Genomic DNA, 22,964 nt, shown 5'->3' with positions numbered 1-22,964 from the left:
ATATTTAAGGATCACGCTGGGAGGAAGACTGGCTCCTTAAACTGAACTTTCAGACGTTCCTATTTAAAATTTCACATGCAAACCTTTTAACTTTCTGTAGTGGCTTCCTTTTGTTGTGGTTCACATCAGTTTCTAGTCTTTATGTTAAAGGCTCTTTCCCCCGATAATAATTACAACCTCATTTTCTTCCTGTCTTCTGCCAGTTAATGTTCCCCATCATTGCTCCTTTTTCAGATCAGAAGAGCCTGGATGCAAAGGCTCTCTGGTGAAAAATCTGTCCTCAGCAAGCGGCAGCCCATGTCTGCAAGGCCACAGCTGTTCAGTCTGCCAGGTCATCTAAACAGAATCACCACATTTATAGGGATTGTTATTTGAAATGAAATGATCTCTTTGTTACTTAAAGTTGATACTTAATCAACTGGATCTCTTCACAGTATTCTTTACACCTAAGCATTTTCAGAACCGTTGTTGCTCATACCTGTGTCGTCGTCCCCCCCTCGCCCCTGTTGCAAAGATGAATTGTATTGCACACTGATAAATTTTGTAAAAATAACTTACATGGGAAACACGATTTATTTTTATTTCTATTAAAAAGTATTCAACCCAAAGAACTCAAAAACTTTTCAACCCAAAGGACTCAAAAAGTGATGTCTAGCAGCACAAAAATGTAATAAAGGGTAACATTTTAAATACCAATACTAAAGATAATTTAACATTTTAAGCAGCACTAATCAGCTACAGAGCCAAACAGGGCCACTGAAATTAGACAGTTTTCAACAAACGCTTGTAGTGAGTAGGGAAAGGAATAGACAAGCCCTCTGAGAGAGTTTTAGATTCTGGGCACCACAGCAGTTGTAATATGCTGTATCTTTAAATGAGAAGCCAAACTCTGTTGTGTTATGCTTTTGTTGAGGTCACATAAAGCAAAGAGCTGTTCTGACCCCCAGCAAGTAGAATGGTGGTGTAGCTTCCTTTTTAATATTAATCTCATGATTATGAATACAGCTGCCACTTGTTTAAAGATGTTGGCTAAGGCATGAGTCAATTTTATTAAACACATTGCAATTGATTATATTGCAGATGTTGAATGAATTGTTTTACTGCTTGATGTAAGATTTCTAGATTGGAATCCGTTTCTTGGCATTTCTTTGGTCTGCAAGTCCATTGGATTTCTCTAAGTAGCACCAAGTTTAATATGAGTAGAAATTTCTTAAGACTAGAAGGAACAGCACCTGCTGCTGTTTTTTGCCCCATTATATCAAAGTCTGGCTTATCACTATAAAGTGGGACAGGCATGCTTTTTAAAAAACAATTAACTGGGATTTAAATAGCTTATCAGACTTTCCCCTCATTTTTAAAAACAACCTAGTACTTTCTGGTTTTCTCATCCCGGAGTGTTACAGAAATGCAGAAGTATCTTACAGGGGGGCCATACAAGCCACCATCCCCAGAATCATGTGAACATTCATTCCTGAAGTTATTTCTAGCTGTGCAGGACCTCTCTACTGAACAGCTGCTAGCCTTTGACCTTGAGACGGGCAGGCAACACCATTTGCAAAGTCTTGTGGATCAGCCCTGAGAAGGAACATTCAGACATACAATTGGCAGTCACTGGAAGGACAGATCCTGAAGCTGAGGCTCCAATACTTTGGCCACCTCATGAGAAGAGAAGACTCCCTGGAAAAGACCCTGATGTTGGGAAAGATGGAGGGCACAAGGAGCAGGGGACGACAGAGGACGAGATGGTGGGACAGTGTTCTCGAAGCTACCAGCATGAGTTTGACCAAACTGTGGGAGGTCAGTGGAAGACAGGAGTGCCTGGCGTGCTCTTGTCCAGGGGGTCACGAAGAGTCAGACACGACTAAACAACTAAACAACAACATGCTGAAGTCGTACCATTTTGGGATAACTGCAGTAGTGTACCATTTATTAACATTTCAACCGGAGCTAAGCAGCTCTTCTGGGTTGCAGCTTTTTACTGTTTTAGGTTTAGAGATTCACTAGTGGGGGGTGGGGGGAGAAATAGCAGTGCAGCAGTCAAAATATTTGAGGAGAACAATTTACTTTTGGTTAACATGTAAACGAGTCACTATGTTTGTAGAACTTCTTTGCAATCAGGAAAATTACAGTCATGCTAGCCATTTCCATGCAGCTTTTTATAACCAGGCAGTTTTCATTCTTTTTTTTTTTTAATCCTCTTTTTAATCAGGCCAAGATTGTGCAGGAAAGGAATTCCCAATAAGTTTTAAACACTTGCTAGATGATCTCAATATGGTCAGAAATACTCTAGGGAACGTGTGCATGACATATAATCAGGAATTCTGTTTTTTAAAAATAACATAAACAAACTATTGTTGTTGCTTTTTAAAGACATTCGGAGTAAAATAGACACTATTTTTTTGTTTCCAAAAGATGTAACAGAACAAAACCCAAACAAACAAAGCAGGTATTGCGCAGGGCTGCAGCATCAAGATGTTTAGTTTTCAAGTATGTGGAATGCAGGCAGATGTCTTGATCTCCAAAAAAGCGGATTCTTTTACATACCAGTCTATAGTATCATGCATTTTGGAAGAGCCTGTGGAAAATAAATTAAGAAAATAACACAGGATATATCAACAGTGTCTCGTTTTGATCCAGATAGAGTTTGGGCTGTGTGTTGTTAGATGGTCATTGCCAGTCTACTGCTGTGATCTGCACATTAAAAAAAAAAAAGCAGCTATAAAATGGATAGACTTTTTGTAACAGTGCAGTTAGACATGCCACACAAGTAGAGGATATCAGGTGTGAGACATCACCACACTGCATCACTTCTGAGAACTATTGGGAGGGAAATAGCAGATCTGAACTATCACAGCTGTCCTTGATTCCAGTTCATGCCAAACACCTGCAAGCTCTAAAAGGATACCAAAACAAAACCCCACCCTGTGGCGAGCGGCCAGCCCTCAATAACACTTCCCTGACTTCACATTGCCATAAAAAATAATTTTAACATTTATTTTTTTAAAAAATAATAATACAAGAACCTTGTTCTTCCTCTCCCAGAAGTCCAGTTTAGTTCCTTTTAGCCACCCTTCCAAAGAGGATAAGTACAGTCCAGAAATAAACACACAGCTGAAGTAGCGATATGTTTGAATGCTGAAAAGTATCTCCTTGTTTTCATCTTGTGTTATTACTAGGAAGTTACGAATTTACTTGGCTTTGCTAACCTCTCTGAATCACCTGTTCCTTTGTCAGGGCACATCTGTATGGCAGCTGCCCATACAGATGAGGAAACAGGGGACCTACTCTTGGAAAAGGAAGGCGGTTTTTCTCCCTCCCCCCTTTCCCCCCTTTGGATGCCTCCATCCCGTTGGCAGGAAGCAAGAGATCACAACTGTACAACCTTTGCTGGTAGCCCAAGCACTGTCTGTGTATGGGGAATCTATGGCCAGCAGATACACGGTCTTGTAACAGCCATAGGCGCTTTCCACATGGCAGTGCTCTCACCCTGCAGACTGTCTTCCTTTCTGGAGTTTGTCACCCCAGTCATCTAGTTCATGGCACTTCATGGACATGAAGCCCAAATGTTGTGTGCTGAAGGTCCCAGACTTAGAATCATAGAATCATAGAGTTGGAAGAGACCACAAGGGTCATCGAATCCAACCCCCTGCCAAGCAGGAAACACCATCAGAGCACTCCTGACATATGGTTGTCAAGCCTCTGCTTAAAGACCTCCAAAGAAGGAGACTCCACCACACTCCTTGGCAGCAAATTCCACTGTCGAACAGCTCTTACTGTCAGGAAGTTCTTCCTAATGTTTAGGTGGATTCTTCTTTCTTGTAGTTTGGATCCATTGCTCCGTGTCCGCTTCTCTGGAGCAGCAGAAAACAACCTTTCTCCCTCCTCCATGTGACATCCTTTTATATATTTGAACATGGCTATCATATCACCCCTTAACCTCCTCTTCTCCAGGCTAAACATGCCCAGCTCCCTTAGCCGTTCCTCATAAGGCATCGTTTCCAGGCCTTTGACCATTTTGGTTGCCCTCCTCTGTACACGTTCTAGTTTGTCAGTGTCCTTCTTGAACTGTGGTGCCCAGAACTGGACACAGTACTCCAGGTGCGGTCTGACCAGAGCAGAATACAGTGGCACTATAACTTCCCTTGATCTAGATGCTATACTCCTATTGATGCAGCCCAGAATTGCATTGGCTTTTTTAGCTGCCGCGTCACACTGTTGGCTCATGTTAAGTTTGTGGTCAACCAAGACTCCTAGATCCTTTTCACATGTACTGCTCTCAAGCCAGGTGTCACCCATCTTGTATTTGTGCCTCTCATTTTTTTTGCCCAAGTGCAATACTTTACATTTCTCCCTGTTAAAATTCATCTTGTTTGTTTTGGCCCAGTTCTCTAATCTGTCAAGGTCGTTTTGAAGTGTGATCCTGTCTTCTGGGGTGTTAGCCACCCCTCCCAGTTTGGTGTCATCTGCAAATTTGATCAGGATGCCCTTGAGTCCATCATCCAAGTCGTTGATAAAGATGTTGAATAAGACCGGGCCCAAGACAGAACCCTGTGGCACCCCACTAGTCACTCTTCTCCAGGATGAAGAGGAACCATTGATGAGCACCCTTTGGGTCCGGTCAGTCAGCCAGTTACAAATCCACTGAGTGGTAGCATAGTCAAGACCGCATTTTACCAGCTTCTTTACAAGAATATCATGGGGCACCTTGTCAAATGCCTTGCTGAAATCAAGGTAGACTACATCCACTGCGTTCCCTTCATCTACCAGGCTTGTAATTCTGTCAAAAAATGAGATCAGGTTAGTCTGACATGACTTATTTTTCAGAAATCCATGCTGACTATTGGTGATCACAGCATTCCTTTCTAGGTGCTCACAGATTGTTTGCTTAATGATCTGCTCCAGAATCTTCCCTGGTATTGATGTTAGACTGACTGGGCGGTAATTATTTGGGTCCTCTCTTTTCCCCTTTTTGAAAATAGGGACAACATTTGCCCTCCTCCAGTCTGCCGGGACTTCGCCTGTTCTCCAGGAATTCTCAAAGAGGACTGCCAGTGGTTCTGAGATCACATCTGCCAGTTCTTTTAATACTCTTGGATGCAGTTCATCTGGCCCTGGAGACTTGAATACATCTAAACTAGCCAAGTATTCTTGCACTATCTCCTTAGTTATTCTGGGCTGTGTTTCCTCTGCTGAATCATTTCCTCCAAATTCTTCAGGTCGGGCATTGTTTTCTTTATCGGAGAAGACTGAGGCAAAGAAGGCATTGAGGAGTTCAGCCCTTTCTGTGTCCCCTGTTTGCATTTCACCATCTTCTCCTCTGAGTGACCCCACTGTTTCTTTGTTCTTCCTTTTGCTACGAACATACCCATAGAAGCCTTTTTTGTTGCTTTTAACCTCTCTAGCAAGCCTGAGTTCATTCTGTGCTTTAGCTTTTCTGACTTTGTGTCTACACGTGCTGGCTATTTGTTTGAATTCCTCTTTGGTGGTTTCCCCCCTTTTCCATTTTTTGTACACATCCTTTTTTAATCTTAACTCAGTTAAAAGTTCTTTAGATAGCCACCCTGGCTTCTTTAGGCACCTTCCATGTTTCCGTCTCATTGGTATTGCCTGAAGTTGTGCTTTTACTATCTCCCTCTTAACAAACTCCCAGCCATCATGAACTCCCTTTCCTTTTAGTATTACTGTCCATGGGATCTCACCCAGCACTTCCCTAAGTTTTATGAAGTCGGCTTTCTTAAAGTCAAGAAATTGAGTCCTAGTATGCTTGGCTGCTCCTTTCCGTTGTATAGTAAACTTCAGAAGAGCATGATCACTTGCGCCTAATGATCCTTCCACTTCTACCCCATTAACCAGGTCATCGACATTGGTTAGGACCAGATCTAAAATGGCTGTTCCTCTTGTTGCTTCTCCCACTTTCTGGACAATGAAGTTGTCTGCAAGGCCAGTGAGGAATCTGTTTGACCTTATGCTCTTGGCTGAGTTTGACATCCAACAAATATCTGGGTAATTGAAGTCCCCCATTACTACTATCTCCCTTCCTTTTGCATGCTTGGCCATCTGTTCCAGGAAGGCATCATCTATGTCCTCCGTTTGGCTTGGGGATCTATAGTAAACTCCCACAATGAGGTCACTATTATTCTTCTCTCCCTTAATTTTGACCCAAATGCTCTCACTTTGGCTTTGAGGTTCTAAATCTTGGATCTCTTCACAGGTATACACATCCCTGACATATAACGCCACTCCTCCTCCTTTCTTGTCTGGTCTGTTTCTCTGAAATAGATTGTATCCCTCCATTTTTACATTCCAATCGTGGGACTTATCCCACCAGGTTTCAGTGATGCCTATTATGTCATATTTAGTTTGCTGTACCAAGAGCTCAAGCTCATCTTGTTTATTTCCCATGCTTTGTGCATTAGTGTACAGACATTGAAGTCCATTAGTCATTCCCCCGTGTCTCTTATTTAAGGATTTTTTCCTCCCACCACTAGGTCTGCTTGCTGTTTGCTCCATTTGGTCTATGACATTTGGATGATCATCTTCATCAATTAATAGACTCCTACCTTCAGGAGCACTGTCTCCCTCCCCCACATTAGTCAGTTTAAAGCCCTCCTGATGAGGTTTCTTAGTTTTTTGGCAAAAACATTCCTCCCAACCGTTGTGAGGTGCAGCCCATCGCTTGCCAGAAGTCCATCCTCAAGAAACTGCAGTCCGTGATCTAAGAATCCAAACCGTTCCTGTTTACACCATTTGCGAAGCCAGCTGTTTACTTCCACTATTTTCCTCTCTCTCCCTGGGCCACGTCGTTCAACTGGGAGGACAGATGAGATGACGATTTGTGCATTTAATTGCTTCAATTTCCTGCCCAGAGCCTCATAGTCTCTTTTGATCTTCTGGAGGCTATTGCTTGCAGTGTCATTGGTTCCCACATGAACCAAGAGGAAGGGGTATTTGTCAGTGGGTTTTATGATTCCTTGCAGTCGTTCAGTTACATCTTGGATCTTAGCCCCGGGGAGACAGCACACTTCCCGAGACATCTTGTCAGGCCCACAGATCACTGCTTCTGTTCCCCTCAGTAGGGAATCCCCTATCACCACTACACGCCTTCTCTTAGGTTTGGTCAGGGTTCTTCCGTGAGCGGTCCGTTCCAAGGTCGCCTGCACATTCCCTGAGGACTGACTTTGCTGCTCATCTTCATATACGTGATCGACTGTAATGAGGGAGAGATCCTCAAATGGAGTCTGCTCTTCGTCTTCCATGCTAGGGGAGAGGACCTCAAAGCGATTGTGTATTTCTAGACAATCAGAGCGAACCCTGGGCCTCCTACTTCTTTGAGTCACGTTTCTCCACATATCGGGCTCCTGTGATCCACTTCTTGGATCTCCGTATTTTTAAATAATAATAATAATAAATAATAAATTTTATTTATACCCCGCCCTCCCCAGCCAAAGCCGGGCTCAGGGCGGCTAACAACAATCAAAATAATCCAACATTCTAAAAACCTTTCATTATAAAAATTAATTAAAATCAAATTGATGGCAACCATTAAGCAAGATTCTGTGCAGATTGCCAGAGGAGGGATTCAGGCTGCGCCCTGACCAAAGGCCTGGTGGAACAGCTCTGTCTTACAGGCCCTGCGGAAAGATGTCAGGTCCCACAGGGCCCTAGTCTCTTGTGACAGAGCATTCCACCAGATCGGAGCCGCAGCCGAAAACGCCCTGGCTCTAGTTGAGGCCAGCCTAACCTCTCTGAGGCCTGGGACCTTCAGGATGTTTTTATTTGCAGACCGTAAGTTCTTCTGTGGGACATACCAGGAGAGGCGGTCCCGTAGGTACGAGGGTCCTAGGCCGTATAGGGCTTTAAAGGTTAAAACCAGCACCTTAAACCTGATCCTGTACTCTACTGGGAGCCAGTGCAGCTGGTATAGTACCAGATGAATGTGATCTCGCAGCGACGACCCCATAAGGAGTCTCGTTGCGGCATTCTGCACCCGCTGGAGTTTCTGGGTCAGTCTCAAGGGCAGCCCCATGTAGAGCGAGTTACAATAATCCAGTCTGGAGGTGACCGTCGCGTGGATCACAGTGGCTAGGTCAGGGCGAGAGAGACAAGGAGCCAACTGCTTAGCTTGGCAGAGATGAAAAAATGCCGCCTTTGTTATAGCTGTAATCTGCGCCTCCATAGAGAGGGAGGTATCGAAGATTACACCCAAACTCTTAACGGACGATGCTGGCACTAATTGCACCCCCGCAAGAGATGGGAGTTGCCCTCATCTCTGCTACTATACCAGTTTGGGGCTGGGTGGACCAATAGTCTGGCTCAGTAGAAGTGCACCCAGTTCTCCTATATCTTATAGCAAGGGTCATGCACATCGAAATAATTTTCTTTTAACACATCCAAGTGAAACTATTATTGGCACCGTATTTTAAGTGTTTGCAGTATCACAAAGCATCAGGTCCATTACTCTGTTCTGTGGAATTGCAGGCTATGGTTTGCATAATCTATTATTATTATTATAATTATTATTATTCGTACCCCACACATCTGACTGGGTTGTCTCAGCCACTCGTATGGCTTCCAGCATATATGAAAACATAATAAAACGTTAAACGTTAAAACTTCCTATACAGGGCTGCCTTCAGATGTATTTTAAAGGTTATATAGTGATTAGCAAATGTCTGCTGACTCTTATCCAAGTCAAGAGAAATTATTTCTCTCTCTCAAACCTTGCCAGAAATCTTTGGTATGCAGCACTTCTAAATAAGAAAAGGCACAGGTAATAATTCCTGGGTGAGTATCTTGCTTCAAAAGAGGGACCTGCTCTTTCCCAGACTAATTGCACAATCCGAACCACATGCACTTGTCCCTTTGAATTTAGTGGGGCTTACTCCCATGTAAATGGAATTAGGATTGCCGTTTGAGAAGGCTGGTGCCTTCATTATACACCTTTAGGCGCCGGGCAAAAACGTTCCGTTTTTAATCAGGCCTTTGGCTGATAGACATCCTATGACCTTTTAAATGTGTTGTGGAATGGGGGTTTATTGGATTCTTATTATGTTTTTTATATTCTCCCTTATCCGGTAAACATATCTCCTCCGTTGTCAGTGAGGCCCATTACTTCATTGCAGAGATCCATAGCAGTCTGCACATGTTGCTTGGGGCTTTCAAAACACATTTTTGGCAAGGCTTTCTGCTCAAGTCCACCCTGGCCAGCCACCCAGATGCCTAGCTGACCACTCCGTTTTATTTGCTTATTTCCTCCATGTTTTGCACTTGGTACTTCTGATAATTTCATTCCGCTTCTATTGCTCCAGTTCAAGGCATCATCCAATATATATTGCACAATTTTCTGATTTGACCTTGTGTTAGCAATGCTTCCTGGCTTGGGGTCATCGAACGATGTTAAAGTCATCGTCTTCGTCTTCCAAATCACTTAAGAAAATTCAGACTAAAATAAACTCTAAGATTAATCCTCGAAGGGACTGCTCTGGCTGCTTGTCTCTATCGAGGACATTTTATTCTTGTCTTAATACTTTATCTTGACAAATGGTTGAATATTTGGTCTTCCCTTCTACCTCTTGGCTTTTGTTGCTGATATGATAACCAAAAAGTCAAATCAGTCACACAACTGATTTTTTTATGAATGGCAAAAACAAAATAGCAACTTATCAAATGACTAGGTCTGCCTGAGCAGCCGCAAAAATTAGATGGAAGGTTGCCTAACTGAATGTTGCATGCTGACCCGAGTGATCACTTGTAATAAATGTATCTGCTTGCTTTCCCACTGGTTTTGTGAATTATGGGATTTGGCCCTGTACCTACCCTTTCGCATTCAGCCAACTTTTTGTACAATTTTGTTATGGTTCTTCTCTAGAGTAGAACATAAGACTGTGTAGAGATATATATATGTGTGTATATATTTATGTGTGTGTATATATATGTGTGTGTGTGTGTATGTGTGTGTGTGTGTGTGTGTGTGTGTGTATATGTATATATATGATTCAGTGTGTTTATTTGGAGGCCAGGAATCTTAAAACTTTCCCTAAATGTACTCGTAAAAAACCTGCAACACCACTTTCATACTTGTAGCTGTGTTTATCCTCATATACGCTAAAGGACAACCAAAATCATCTCCAACAAAATGGGTGTTGAGAATAATAGCAGATTGAAATGTGGAATCTTCAGTTCTCATGCCAATGATGAAACTGTCTTCTTGTAGATGGAAGGAGGGCCACAGGCTGCAGTCCTTCACACACTTATTTAGGAGTAACTCTTATGTAATATTCTTGGTATACTTCTGAGCAGACATACATTAGGACATATATCAGTTCAAAAGCACGCCAAAAGTGCAAGTACATAAATAGGTACCGCTCCAGCGGGAAGGTAAACGGCATTTCCGTGCGTTGCTCTGGTTTTGCCAGAAGCGGCTTAGTCATCCTGGCCGCATGACCCGGAAAAACTGTCTGTAGACAAATGTCGGCTCCCTTGGCTAGTAAAGCGAGATGAGCGCCGCAACCCCAGAGTCGTCTGCAACTGGACTTAACTGTCAGGGGTCCTTTACCTTTACCTTATGTAACATTCTTGGTATACTTCTGAACAGACATACATTAGGACTGCACTGCTCATTTGTATCATTCCCTTGTTTTATTTTGGGGGAGATATGTTTCGGTGCCTACTTCCACTAGTTTTCAGCATTTCTGCAGGTTGGTGATATGTATGGATACAAACATTTATGTATTCTGCTTTTATCCTGCCTTGTTTCTACACCTTGTTTCTACTTTTTAATCTCACATAACCTTGCAATGAAGGTTGTAGCTGAGCACGGATTTGAACTCAGGTATCGCAGTTCTAGTCTGAGACTCTAAGCACTAAACCAGTGGAAGCACCTCTTATATTTCTGCTCATGTGTGCATATGCCTTGCAAACTGATTCATTATTATTAGGCCTTCAAAAAGTTCAGTTGGTTGCTTTTTTCTAATATTACTTGAAGCTCTGCAGTTCATTGTCATTGGGATTGCAGGGTAAAGCCATAATTCAGTGCATTGTTTTATGTACTTCAACGCCATTGAAATTTTAGATTAGCATCCTTCAATTTCATTTTTAGAAGTGAATGTTGAGGGCATTTCTGTGTGAATATGTGTGTGCCTGTGTGTGTTCATTCATTTCCTTTCTAGAAAAAAATATCACACCATTTGAAACACATTTTTCTGAGGGGACACCCAATATGTTTTGAATTACTAGGATTCCAAATAAAAATAAAAGAATCTGCCAGGAAGCTTTCAAAAGTTTGCATGACAGGTCTGCTTCTCCACCTTTTGAAAAATACTCTTGGCATTCCATCCTTTGGCCCCTCGGGACTAGAAATAGCGCCACAGCCTTTTGAAGACATTGAGGTTGACCCTTGCTTTGCAGACATGCCTCCTTGTTGAAAAACCTTTGAAATAATAGGTAGTGTGGTAGATAGAGAGCTGGACTTCAGCTCCACTATGAAGCCTTTGGGCCCATTACTATATGGAGGACCATGCAGGCTGTCCCGAGTTCCTTAGAACAATCCCAGCACATGTGGGAAACCGGGGGAAGGTTTTTGTGTGTGCGCCTCTCCATTTGAAGCCTGCGTGCATTCACTTAAGCACATGGATAGGTCTTAGATGTGTCATCAAAGTTGCATGACAGCAAAAATGCACAAAAGGATCTGTATGTCTTTACATTTCTTCCAGAAAGCACCTGGGGTTGGTGGGGGCAGTTATCGCTAAAGCTGCTATGTCCCAGTAGAACAAAAAATACTTGTTTATGCATATTTTTTCACCTTTGCATTCCCATGTTGGTTGGCATCTGTCTGTCTCAAGAGAAGGGAGTGTGTCTCTGGGAGTGAAGTCAAACGACTGTGATAGCAGCACCAAAATGAACTTCCTGAGGCACAAGTTTTTAATTACATAAATGTTTAATTGTGTTTTAATTATCATATTTCCCACTATGCCCCCCCCCGTTTTAAACGGCTTTGGCCCAGTATACCTGAAGGAGCGTCTCCACCCCCATCGTTCTGCCCGGACGCTGAGGTCCAGCGCTGAGGGCCTTCTGGCGGTTCCCTCATTGCGAGAAGCAAAGCTACAGGGAACCAGGCAGAGGGCCTTCTCGGAAATGCCTCCCTCCCTGTGGAACGCCCTCCCATCAGATGTCAAAGCGATAAATAACTACCTGACATTTAGAAGACATCTTAAGGCAGCCCTGTTCAGGGAAGCTTTTAATCTGTGATATTTTACTGTATTTTTTGTTTCTATGGAAGCCGCCCAGAGTGGCTGGGGAGGCGCAGCCAGATGGGCGGGGTACAATAATAAATAATAATAATAATAATTATTATTATTATTATTATTATTATTATTACTATCTGTAAGCTGCCTTGAGTCCCTGTCAGGGTGGGGAGGTCGGGTATAAAGTAGTAGTAGTAGTAGTAGTAGTAGTAGTAGTAGTAATAATAATAATAATAATAATAATAATAATAATAATAATAATGTATTGTTTTTAACACTTGATTGGAAGCCGCCCAAAGTGGCTGGGGAAACTCAGCCAGATGGGCAGGGTATAAATAATAAATTATTATTATTATTATTATTATTATCAACACTGGTTGGCATCTATCTGTCTTGGAGGACAATGGAAGAGTGTCTTCCAAGGGTGAAGTCAAAGAGTTGGAGAGTTACAGCGCCTGCTGTGGCTGTAGAAGCTAATACAGGAGAGACCTGCTTTGTTGCAGATGAAGGCGTCTGGCTGTGCTGCTGCAGATGCACTCGGGTGTTTCTTCTCTCTGCGCTCCTCCCAGTGGTCATTTCTCCTCTGGTCACTGCTGTGGATGCACAGCCTGACTGTCTCCAGGCACTGCGGTCACCTGCAAGGGATTCCTACATAGCGAGGTTAATGTTGCCAGCCTTCATGTTATGTAATAATATTAATAATGGGGGCACACCAGCCTTGCAAATGTGCCTCCATTAAGTGCTTGTCTAAAGTTATGTTCTGTTGTAATGCCAGCTGATAAACTGTAAGGAAACCGGAAGCGGTTGCTCACTGGAAGCCAGGCAGAGGAGCCAGAAACATTCCTTTCTTATACAGCACAACATGGGGAGACCTTCATCCTTCTCCAGCCGTCCATATTTCAGCACCTTTTATCGCATGTTGAGATCTCCTCCCTCTGATTTCAACAGGCTCTTTGGCACGCCTGCATTGAATTGGAAGCAGTTTAAATATTCATAATTGAGGGAGGGGCTATGGCAACTGTACTATCTGTGTTTACATATCCCTTTATTAATATGATATATTGGTGGTTCCAACTCTGCTTTGAAGGAAAACTTTTTAATCCTTAAACATAAAAAGATACATGATTATCAGAGAGAGAGAGAGAGAGCGCACTGAGATGGACCAAATTGGTTTCACATGTTTTGGAATGACACAAGAGCTACATTGAAATAAGAAAATGGAAGGGAGGGGAGAATTTTCCAGGTGTTGTGCTTTCATATATGTGTTTGTGTTAACTTGCAATGTTCATTCAAGGAGATGAGCACGAACCACAATTAACCCCTCTAAAAGGAAAAATGATACAGCCAGTAGAGTAATTAGGAAGCGGTTGGAGAAAAAGGCTGCAGCTGTCATAATTGCAGGATGGCTCTTCTTAACACTCATCTAGTCCAGCATCCTGTTCTTTCGGTTGCCAACCAGATGCTCACGAGAAGCCTGCAGCCAAGACCTGAGTTCAGCAGCACTCTCTGTCCTTGTGAGGCTTCCCACTTCTGAGACTGGAGGGTAGTACACAGCCATCATGAGTAGCAGCCATCAACAACGAATTTAAATCCTTTTAAAAGCCATCAAATTTGATACTACATTGGATTCTATAACAGATTAACTCTGCATGTTGTGAAGAAGGACTTTCTTTTGTCCTGCCTGGACCTTCCAGCATTCAGCTTCACTGGACCATCCTAGGTTCTGGTATTTTGAGCTCAGAGGAATTTTTCTCTCTCTCTCCTTTCCCCACACCGTTCTAAATCATGTACACTTCTACTGTGTCCCTTTACACTCACCTTTTCTCTAAATCCCAAAGCCACATATGCCGTAACGTTTTCCAACTCTGCAATATCCTTTTTGAGGTGTGGCAACTGGAATTGGACACAGTATTCCAAGGGCAGTCACATTTTAGATTTGTATTGGGAACTTTACTTTCATTCTATTTCTTAATAATCTCATGCATGGGATTTGCCCTTTTCACACACTAGGGTGACATTTTCTTCAAGCTATCCAACACCATTCCAATATCTCTTTCCTGGTCAGTCACTAGCAGTTCAGACACCAGGAAGTTGAGGTTTTCTGCCCCGGCAGGCATGACTTTACACTTACTACCAGTGTTTTTTTTCTAGAAAAACAGGCACCGGTATTCACCATGAATTTGTTACATTAAGTGCCACACTCTTTAACAACAACAAAAAGAGGTGCCAGTACCCCCTGAGAAAAAGCACTCCTTGCTACATCTTCCATTTTAATGCCAACTCTGCCAGTTTGTAGAGATTATTTTGAACAATTTGGCGTCATCAACGAGCTTGGCCACTTCATCGCTCACCTCTAATTCCAGATCATTACATCTTTCCAATGTGACAATTGCTCATTTATTCCTACTCTCTGCTTCTTGTTCTTTAACCAGTTATTGATGCATTAAAGAACCTGTTTCCTGCTAAATGTGCTCAGGGGTCTTTGGTGAGGGACTTCATTAAAAGGTTTTTGAAAGTCGTAAAGACACAATGTCTACTGGATCATCCCTGTCCATATTCTTGACATAATTGAAGCACTCTAAAATGATAGTTAGGTCTTACCTTTGTGAAAGCCATATGTTTTTCTATATGTTTGGTAAATCTGTATTTAATAATGCTTTCCACCAGTTTACCCAGAACAGACGTTAAGTTAACTGGCCTGTAATTCCATTATTCCTGCTATGGGTCCCTTTTAAACCATTGGCACAACGCTGGGCACTTTGCAGCCATTGTGTACAGAAGCAGCTTGCCTGTCAGGGTGGAGCCCAACTTCCTGGCCACAGTGTTGGAGCCCCTTTCAGGGAGGGAGAGGGCTGAGGTGGTAGAGAGGCTGGCACAGTGTGGGCACACTTGGCAGAAGTGTTGGATTGGCTTTGCTAATGCTCTTGGACTGTACTGGTCTCCCTGATACCTCTCGCCTAACCTTCCTGATGCAGCAGCCAGGATGCTAGCATTGTGACTCTGCCCTACCAGGTGAGCCAGTTCTGGTCAGGTGTGAAGGCTGATAATAGGTACAAGCTAGATCTTTTTGTTAGAAGACCAACAATTTCACATTTGAAATCTCTACAAACTCTTCAGGAGATGCCATCTGAACTCAGTGATTTGCTTGTTTTTCATTTGTTGCTTTCAGGGGAGATTTCCTTTCATGCCTTTTCATGCTCTCTTACAAATTTATATTGCTATTTCAATATAAAAACAAAAAGGGGAAAATGAGGCAATGTGTAGTCAAAGCTGCCTCACCTACTTTTATGCATTATGGGAACAAACTGAGATTGGGGCAATTAATAGAGGCTATTTGTCACTAAGGGACGCGGGTCGTGGGTCGCGCTGTGGGTTAAACCACAGAGCCTAGGACTTGCCGATCAGAAGGTTGGCGGTTCGAATCCCCGCAACAGTTGCTCGGTCCCTGCTCCTGCCAACCTAGCAGTTTGAAAGCACGTCAAAGTGCAAGTAGATAAATAGGTACCGCTCCGGCAGGAAGGTAAACGGCGTTTCCGTGCGCTGTTCTGGTTTGCCAGAAGTGGCTTAGTTATGCTGGCCACATGACCAAGCTGTACACTGGCTCCCTTGGCCAATAAAGCGAGATGAGTGCCACAATCCCAGAGTCGGCCATGACTGGACCTAATGGTCAGGGGTCCCTTTACCTTTTTATTTGTCACTAATCCTCCATCTGTACTCAACAGGAAGCAGTCATCAAACAGGAAACTTTAAATCAGTAATGGGAAGCTGCGACCTCTGCTTGTTGTTAGACTCCAGCTCCCATCACCCCACCAAGCATGGCCAGTGGTCAAGGATGATGGGAGATGTAGTCAAACCACATCTGGAGGACCACAGGCTCCTCACCCCTGCATTAAATTAACATGGACAAGAGCTCTGAAAAGTCTGTCTGTCTAGAGCTGCAATTATGTTCTATTGCAGCAGCAGCAGCAGCAGCAGCAGCAGCAGCAGCAGCAGCAACAACAATGAATCAGATCTGAGGGGGGAGGGAAACATCTAGGAAAACAACCCCCAAAAGCACTGGATTGCAACAATTTGATTATGCTGCTGTTTCGATTCTCAATTAAGAGTGAGTGAATGAAGAAGGGCAATTCCAAAGAAATGGGCTGATGTGGAAACAATTCTGGTCACACTAGAAATGGAATGATGATGTACAAAGGACCAGAGAGTTGTGCAGAAGGACAGGGGATCAGATCTGCTTTCAGATAAAAGTTGGAATCCAACTAAACAGCGAAAACATGCTTTATTGTTATGCCTTTTTGTGTGTGTGGAAAGCAGATGATATACCTAAGCCCGTTGGCTCCTTCAACTACCTGCTCTTTTCACAGCCTTTCTAATACCTAGTAATTAGTATAAGCTACAAATGGTGTCAGTTATAAAAGCACCTGCAATGAATTAAAGAGGCACAGCACTCAGCTGCAGTGATGTGAAAGTTTTAAATAGTCGGTTCTCAGTAGAACAATTGCTCGTGGTGCTTAAATAAGCCCTCTTCAAGATGTAAAAATAAACAAATGGCGGGGGGGACCTTAAGAGTGTGATCAAGTAAATTTAGACTCGCCGAATGAAATCAAAGGCGCAGTAATAACAAGCAACATGTAATGAAGAAAGTATGTGGCTCTTTCCCATGCCTCAGTTTTGGGGTTATAAAAAATAGTGGCAGATTGTTGGTTCTTTCAGAAGGGGCTTGCCACCGCAATGCTCTTCGCTTTTGCAACGCCTTCACTTGTCTTGTGGCACTGGAGCTGAACACAGATAACTCTTACTTTTGTTGTGCAAACTTTCCCTACCTCTCATTATAGGCACCCGATGGAAAAACAAACACCAAATAAAGCATATGGTGTTGGTTTATTTCTTTACAAGTTGACTAGGAGACAATGCTGGGTGGATTTCACCAAATCAGACGCTGCTGTCATTTCACAATACAGGAAATTTGGAAAAGGTGTTGCAGCTGTTTTAAATAATGTTCATTTCTCAGCATGGCTGTCATGGCTAGAATCCCTTCACTTCTTCCTCGGGATAAGATGCCAGGCCGGGGGGCGGGGAAGGGAAACAACTCATCATGGTGGAAATTAATTGGACTTCACTGAACACTCTGGAATGTGTTTAAACTGTCCTATTATAGTTTACACACAGTATAGATGCTCTAATTTGCCATAATTTCAAGTCAACTCTTCAGAAGATGAGCTCTTTCATCTGTTTCCTCCATTTGCAAAGCCAACTTAGGGGTGGGGTTAGGGCACTCACTTATCATAAGATCCACCTCCATGTTTCTTGTTTGTCATGGACAGGTCATGAACAGTGAAAGCCACTCCCAGGAAGCAAAACTGCTTTGATTTTCTTGTTTTTAAATCAAGTGGTGTACACATCTTACAAAATACAAATAAATAAATAGAATGTGGTTTGGGACAGAATCATATTTGAGGGAGATTTCAAAAGAGTTGTTGTGGACCCAGTTGCAGTGACCCCACCACAGGAAGCCATTGTGGTATAGTGGTTAAGAGCGGTGGACTTGTAATCTGGTGAACCGGGTTCGCTTCCCCGCTCCTCCACATGCAGCTGCTGGGTGACCTTGGGCCAGTCACACTTCTCTGATGTCTCTCAGCCCCACTCACCTCACAGAGTGTTTGTTGTGGGGGAGGAAGGGAAAGGAGAATGTTAGCTGCTTTGAGACTCCTTCGGGTAGTGATAAAGCAGGATATCAAGTCCAAACTCTTCTTCTTCCTAACCAGAGTAAGGTGAACAACCTGGACAAGACAAGCTTCTGCTCCTCTTGTCCTTTGTCCGGCTGTGGTCCTGAGGTCAGGCACAGCTGGCTTTTATCAACTGGGGGTGGAACAGAGTAAAGCCTACTCCACCTGGTCAGCTCCCAAACCCCGCCCCCTGGCCTGGCTGGATTGGCCCGTATTTTAAAAATCTGGCTGGCCTGAAAGCCTGCCTGTGCTGGTCCCGGTAGTGAGGTGTGGTCAGAGTCCAGTCCTGGGTCGAGGGTCTGGAGACTGTTCACCTAGGGCGAAGCGGGATCCAAAGCGAGGAGCCGGGCAAGGTCGGGAACTCTGGAAGAACAGGTCTGGGTGCTGGCAGAAACAGGTTTCCAACGTCGTTGCTCCCACAACCTGGGACCGGGCTGACTGGCCTTTATCTTCTCTGAGGCCAGGGGCGGTCCCAGCTCACAGGTGACCCGCCTCTCCTGGCCTTAAGGCGAGCACTCCTCCTGGGAGAAACCAGTTCCCTCTGCCTCTCTGCCCTGAGCCTCTGCAGCTCAGGAGAGGCTGGAGGGTTACTGGACCCAGGGGGAGGCTCACCTTCCCCTGACAGGGCTGGGAGGGGCGCACCTGTAGGCAATGGGTCCTCAATCACCTCCGGAGACAGAGTGGATTCATCTGGTGTCTGTTCCTGAGGATCCAGCACAGGTGCAGGCGCTTCAGATTCAAGGCCCTGCCCCGGCTCAGCCGGCCCTGGAGGCGGGGACTCCTGTGCAGGCTGGGATTCCACTGAGGTCTGCTGGGCTGGGCCACAACTGCCACCAACCCTGGGACTGGGTAGGCAACTATTTCATGGCAGACTCTTCACAGCAGTGCTTGAGAATCCCTGAAGGATGCTACCTAAACCAGGCTTCCTCAAACTCGGCCCTCCATATGTTTTTGGCCTACAACTCCCATGATCCCTAGCTAGCAGGACTAGTGGTCAGGGATGATGGGATTTGTAGTTTCAAAACATCTGGAGGGCCGAGCTTGAGGAAGCCTGACCTAAACAGAAGAAAGTATTCTGCTTTTGCTGTTGTTAAAGGTGTTAATGCTGCTGTTCACACTGACCTCCTTTTATACAGAAAAATAATAAATAAGTTGGTGCAAATAAATTGAGGGCCATAGAGTGTCTTTCCGAATGGAACATATTTAGGTTGAGTTCAGTGAAGAGACATTTTGGTGCTGATGCACACCAAGATTATATAGAAGGTTGAACAAAAGAAAGAACGAAATTACAGATTCACAATAGAAAATTCAGACAATTCAACTGTAAATGAAATGTAAATGCAATAAAGGATTGCGGGGAAAGTTCAGTTATAAGGTGCAGATGTTTGCAAATTATATTTGCATGAAAGAGAGAGATTACTTGCCACTCATCTTCTAGTTTGGATCAAATGTTAAAGATCCCTGAAAGTGGTGTAATAAATTTCAGGTCTTGTTGTGAGGAAGGAGCACATTTTTACCACATGCAGATAAAGTAAATGCTTCCTTGTGGAGATTTCAGCCATTCAGAAGTACATGTGAGACTTGGGTCTGACTGGTCACCGGTGAGGCTTTCATTTGTTTGATATTATGATGTAGCTGGAACCTGCCTTCATCCCTACACTTTTCATCAAAGAATCCAGATTTACAGACTTGGAATAAATTGGGCCAATGAAGCAGATTTATGAGCAAGTTGTAATTCCAGCCTTTTGATTCAACAGAATTCTGAATATTTTGGTGATGACATGGTTCGTAGTTTCTTGGATTAGGCTGCCTGTGTCTGCAGTTTGCTGCTGAGCTCTGGAAAGGCCCATTGTTTGCAGTTCGACTTGCGCTGGAGTCACGCAACATGGACTAGAGTTCGTTGGAATCTGGTGGGCTCCATAGAATAAATAGGCTTTGCTAGTCATGGGCAAAGTATGCCTGCACTGACACAGCTTGATGGTGTAATTGAACCACATCTTTGCATGTGCAAATCCATGAAGCCTACAAAACTGATGGCAGTCTGGTCAGAAGGTGGCAAATTGAGTTCTGCTGAACTTTTTCTGAAGTATAATCTGTTGTTACCGCCCATCTCTAGTGATATGGTGACTGAGATGTTCCCCTGATGTATTTTCAAGGAATTCCTTGAATAAATATTACTTCTAAAAGGCATAGCATTAAACATAATTAGTAGAGAAAAGTGATTTCTCTTTTCTTTCTTTTTAATTCAAAAAAACAGTATCAAACTTCTTTAAAAAAAGTTATGGATGTAATATATGTACTGAAAATACATGTCTCCTTATTTTAATTCTGGAGGCTGGGATGCATCTGTTCAACATCCTGTGGTGAAGAATTCTGCCTTGAAAACTTTCCATTATAGCAATACATAGGATGAAAAGGTATGTTATGACTTGCAGATGCAAACTTTTAGAAGGCTCACCTCCTAGAATGCCAGCATGTATTAACTACTTAGATGGCAATCCTGTACCCACTATACCTGGGAATATAACCAGGTAAACTTAATGGAATTTACTTTTCAATTGACATGAATAGGATTACACTGGCAATTGCCACTGTTTCAGTGCTTTCATAATCTATGGAAGGAGAATAAATTCTAATGAAAATAAAATTTGGCCTGCCATCTGAGGTTTCTGGAAGCTGCCCTGGCCATAGCAAAAATAAATAAAAATAAATCTTCCCACCTTGAAGCAATTGGGAGGAGGTAATTTGCCAAGTTGAAGTGAAAGTTCTATAAAATGCTGTTATTACTTAATTTTCATTAATGATTCCTCCCTCTTCTGTCTGTTGCATCATCTGTGTACCAGTGAAATGTTGCGCACTTCTGTTTTGTTTTTGGTTTTTTGTTTAAAGAGAAAGCATTTTGAAGAGCCATATTTTAATTTCTATCTGTAAGCAATTAGAATAATGTAGAAAGGGCTTTGAAAAGCTGCTTGATGCCAAATGGCTGAATGTACTTTTGTTGGAAGTTAAACGCCCGGCACATGACACACTCAAGCAAGCAAATGCTAAACAGGAATAGACTAAGACTTCTCTTCCCCTCTCTGCCCACCCTTGCAAGACCCTTTTCTCTGGAGACCATGTTTCACAGATTTGGCTTTGGAAAAAGAAACAGATTTCTGGTTCCATTCTGCTAGGGGCCCTGGTGAACATTTCTTGCAACTTTAATTGCATCTTTTGTATCATCCACATATTCCACTGCATATTCCAGGATGGATGATATCACACTCCAAAGAAGCTTTACAGGGACTCATCTGTTTTGCCCAAACCTGCAGGGAGTTTGACCTTACCACCAGCCTGACAAAGACCAACATTCTGGGTCAGGATGTTGCCCGCACTCCACACATCAGAATTGGTGACCACACACTTGAGGTGGCAGACAATTCTGTCTGCTGGGGTTCCACCATGACCAGCAACCTCCTCATCAATGTTGAGTTGACAAGCTGTTGAAATGGTTCGCCTCACCAAAAGGGTATGGGAGAATGTGAGCGACACTCCAACGCCTTCCACTGGCACTGTGTCAGGCATCACATAGCAGGACAGAGTCTCAAGCAAAGATGTGCTCTGACAAGCCCACTGTGCTGGGCCCAAGGGTAACCTGAGCAACGCGGTCCAGGTCCGGTCCCGAATCCAAGGGTTCCGTGAGGAGTCAGTCCAACAGGGCCAAGGCAGGACACGAGGCAGGAAACCAGGCAAGGTCAGGCACAGGATCACTGGCAAGTTCTGGCAAACAGCAACATTACCAGTGTGGTGTAGTGGTTAAGAGTGGTAGACTCGTAATCTGGTGAACCTGGTTCGCGTCTCTGCTCCTCCACATGCAGCTGCTGGGTGACCTTGGGCCAGTCACACTTCTCTGAAGTCTCTCAGCCCCACTCACCTCACAGAGTGTTTGTTGTGGGGGAGGAAGGGAAAGGAGAATGTTAGCCGCTTTGAGACTCCTTCGGGTAGTGATAAAGCGGGATATCAAATCCAAACTCTTCTACTCCTGCAACCTAGGGTGGGGTCCAGCAGCCTTTTATCTCTGTCGGGGTAACGGCTGGTCCTGATCCCCTGGTCACTCACCTCCCTGTCCCGCTTGACGGCGAGCACTCCTCCTGCGAGTACTCAGGTCTCTCCTCCTCTCAGACATGAGTCTCTGCAGCTCAGGAGATGTTGGTGGGTTACTAGACCCAGAAGCTGCCTCAGCCTCTCCTGACCCAACTGGTAGTGGAGCAGGTGTAAGTGACTGCCCAGCAGAAGGCAACGAGTTAATCGCCGCATCTGGAGCCAGGGCAGGCTCTGGCCCCTGACTCAGCCCAGCTGGTGCTTGTTGCAGGGGAACCAGTGCAGACTGGGGCTCTTCAGAATCAGGCCCCAGACTAGGTTCAGATGCCGCCTGAGGCAAAGGATCCGGTGCGGACTGAGACTCCTCTGGCTCCGAGTCCCAGGCCATCACACCCACATTCCCAGCATGTTTGCACTCACGTCTATGCTAGCTAGGTCATGTCCACAGGATGGAAGATGGCAGGTTCCCCAAGGATTGCTTTATGGGGAGCTGGATTCAGTCACCAGGCTCCTTGGCAGACCAACTCTGTGTTACAAAGATCTCTGCAAACATGACATGAAGGCTGGCAAGATCAACCCTGCCATGTGAGAATCCCTTGCAGGCGACCGCAGTGCCTGGAGACAGACAGTCAGGCAATGTATTCATAGCAGTGACCAGAGGAGGAATGACCACTGGGAGGAGCGCAGAGAGAAGAAACGTCATGGTGCAACTGCAGCAGCACAACCGGACGTCTTCACCTGCTGCATCAAAACATGCCTCACCTGGATCATTCTCTACAGCCACAGCAGGTGTTGTTTGACTTCACCCTCAAAGACACACTCCTCCATTGTTTCCCATGACAGATGGATGCCAACCATTCCAGTGTGAATGGCAGTAACTAATTTTTGAGCAACTAAAAATATTTCTTCCAAACAT

The 22,964-nt window shown here is 44.0% G+C and overlaps 1 protein-coding gene across 3 annotated transcripts in view; it reads left to right on the top strand.

The window, feature by feature from the left end:
• SUGCT (succinyl-CoA:glutarate-CoA transferase) overlaps positions 1-22,964 on the top strand; it is a 320,741-nt gene that overhangs the window by 124,590 nt on the left and 173,187 nt on the right. The window contains exons 13-14 of one of the 3 annotated variants that reach the window (XR_014503864.1): positions 1,496-3,609; positions 8,249-9,778. The exons of 1 other annotated variant lie outside the window; for it this stretch is intronic. Coding sequence is in view for 1 of the 2 variants with exons in the window: in XM_083407091.1 (XP_083263217.1) it covers positions 235-375 (141 nt within the window). In the remaining variant the exon portion in view is untranslated. Of the gene's footprint in view, positions 1-234; positions 499-1,495; positions 3,610-8,248; positions 9,779-22,964 lie in introns of those variants that run through there. One more of the 3 variants, XM_083407091.1, reaches the window with a different exon arrangement.

This window comes from Podarcis tiliguerta (assembly GCF_965153285.1).
Source record: "Podarcis tiliguerta genome assembly, chromosome: 12".
Taxonomy (NCBI): domain Eukaryota; kingdom Metazoa; phylum Chordata; class Lepidosauria; order Squamata; family Lacertidae; genus Podarcis; species Podarcis tiliguerta.
The sequence above is the reverse complement of the archived record's forward strand: the minus strand, read 5'-3'. Positions and strand labels throughout refer to the sequence as shown.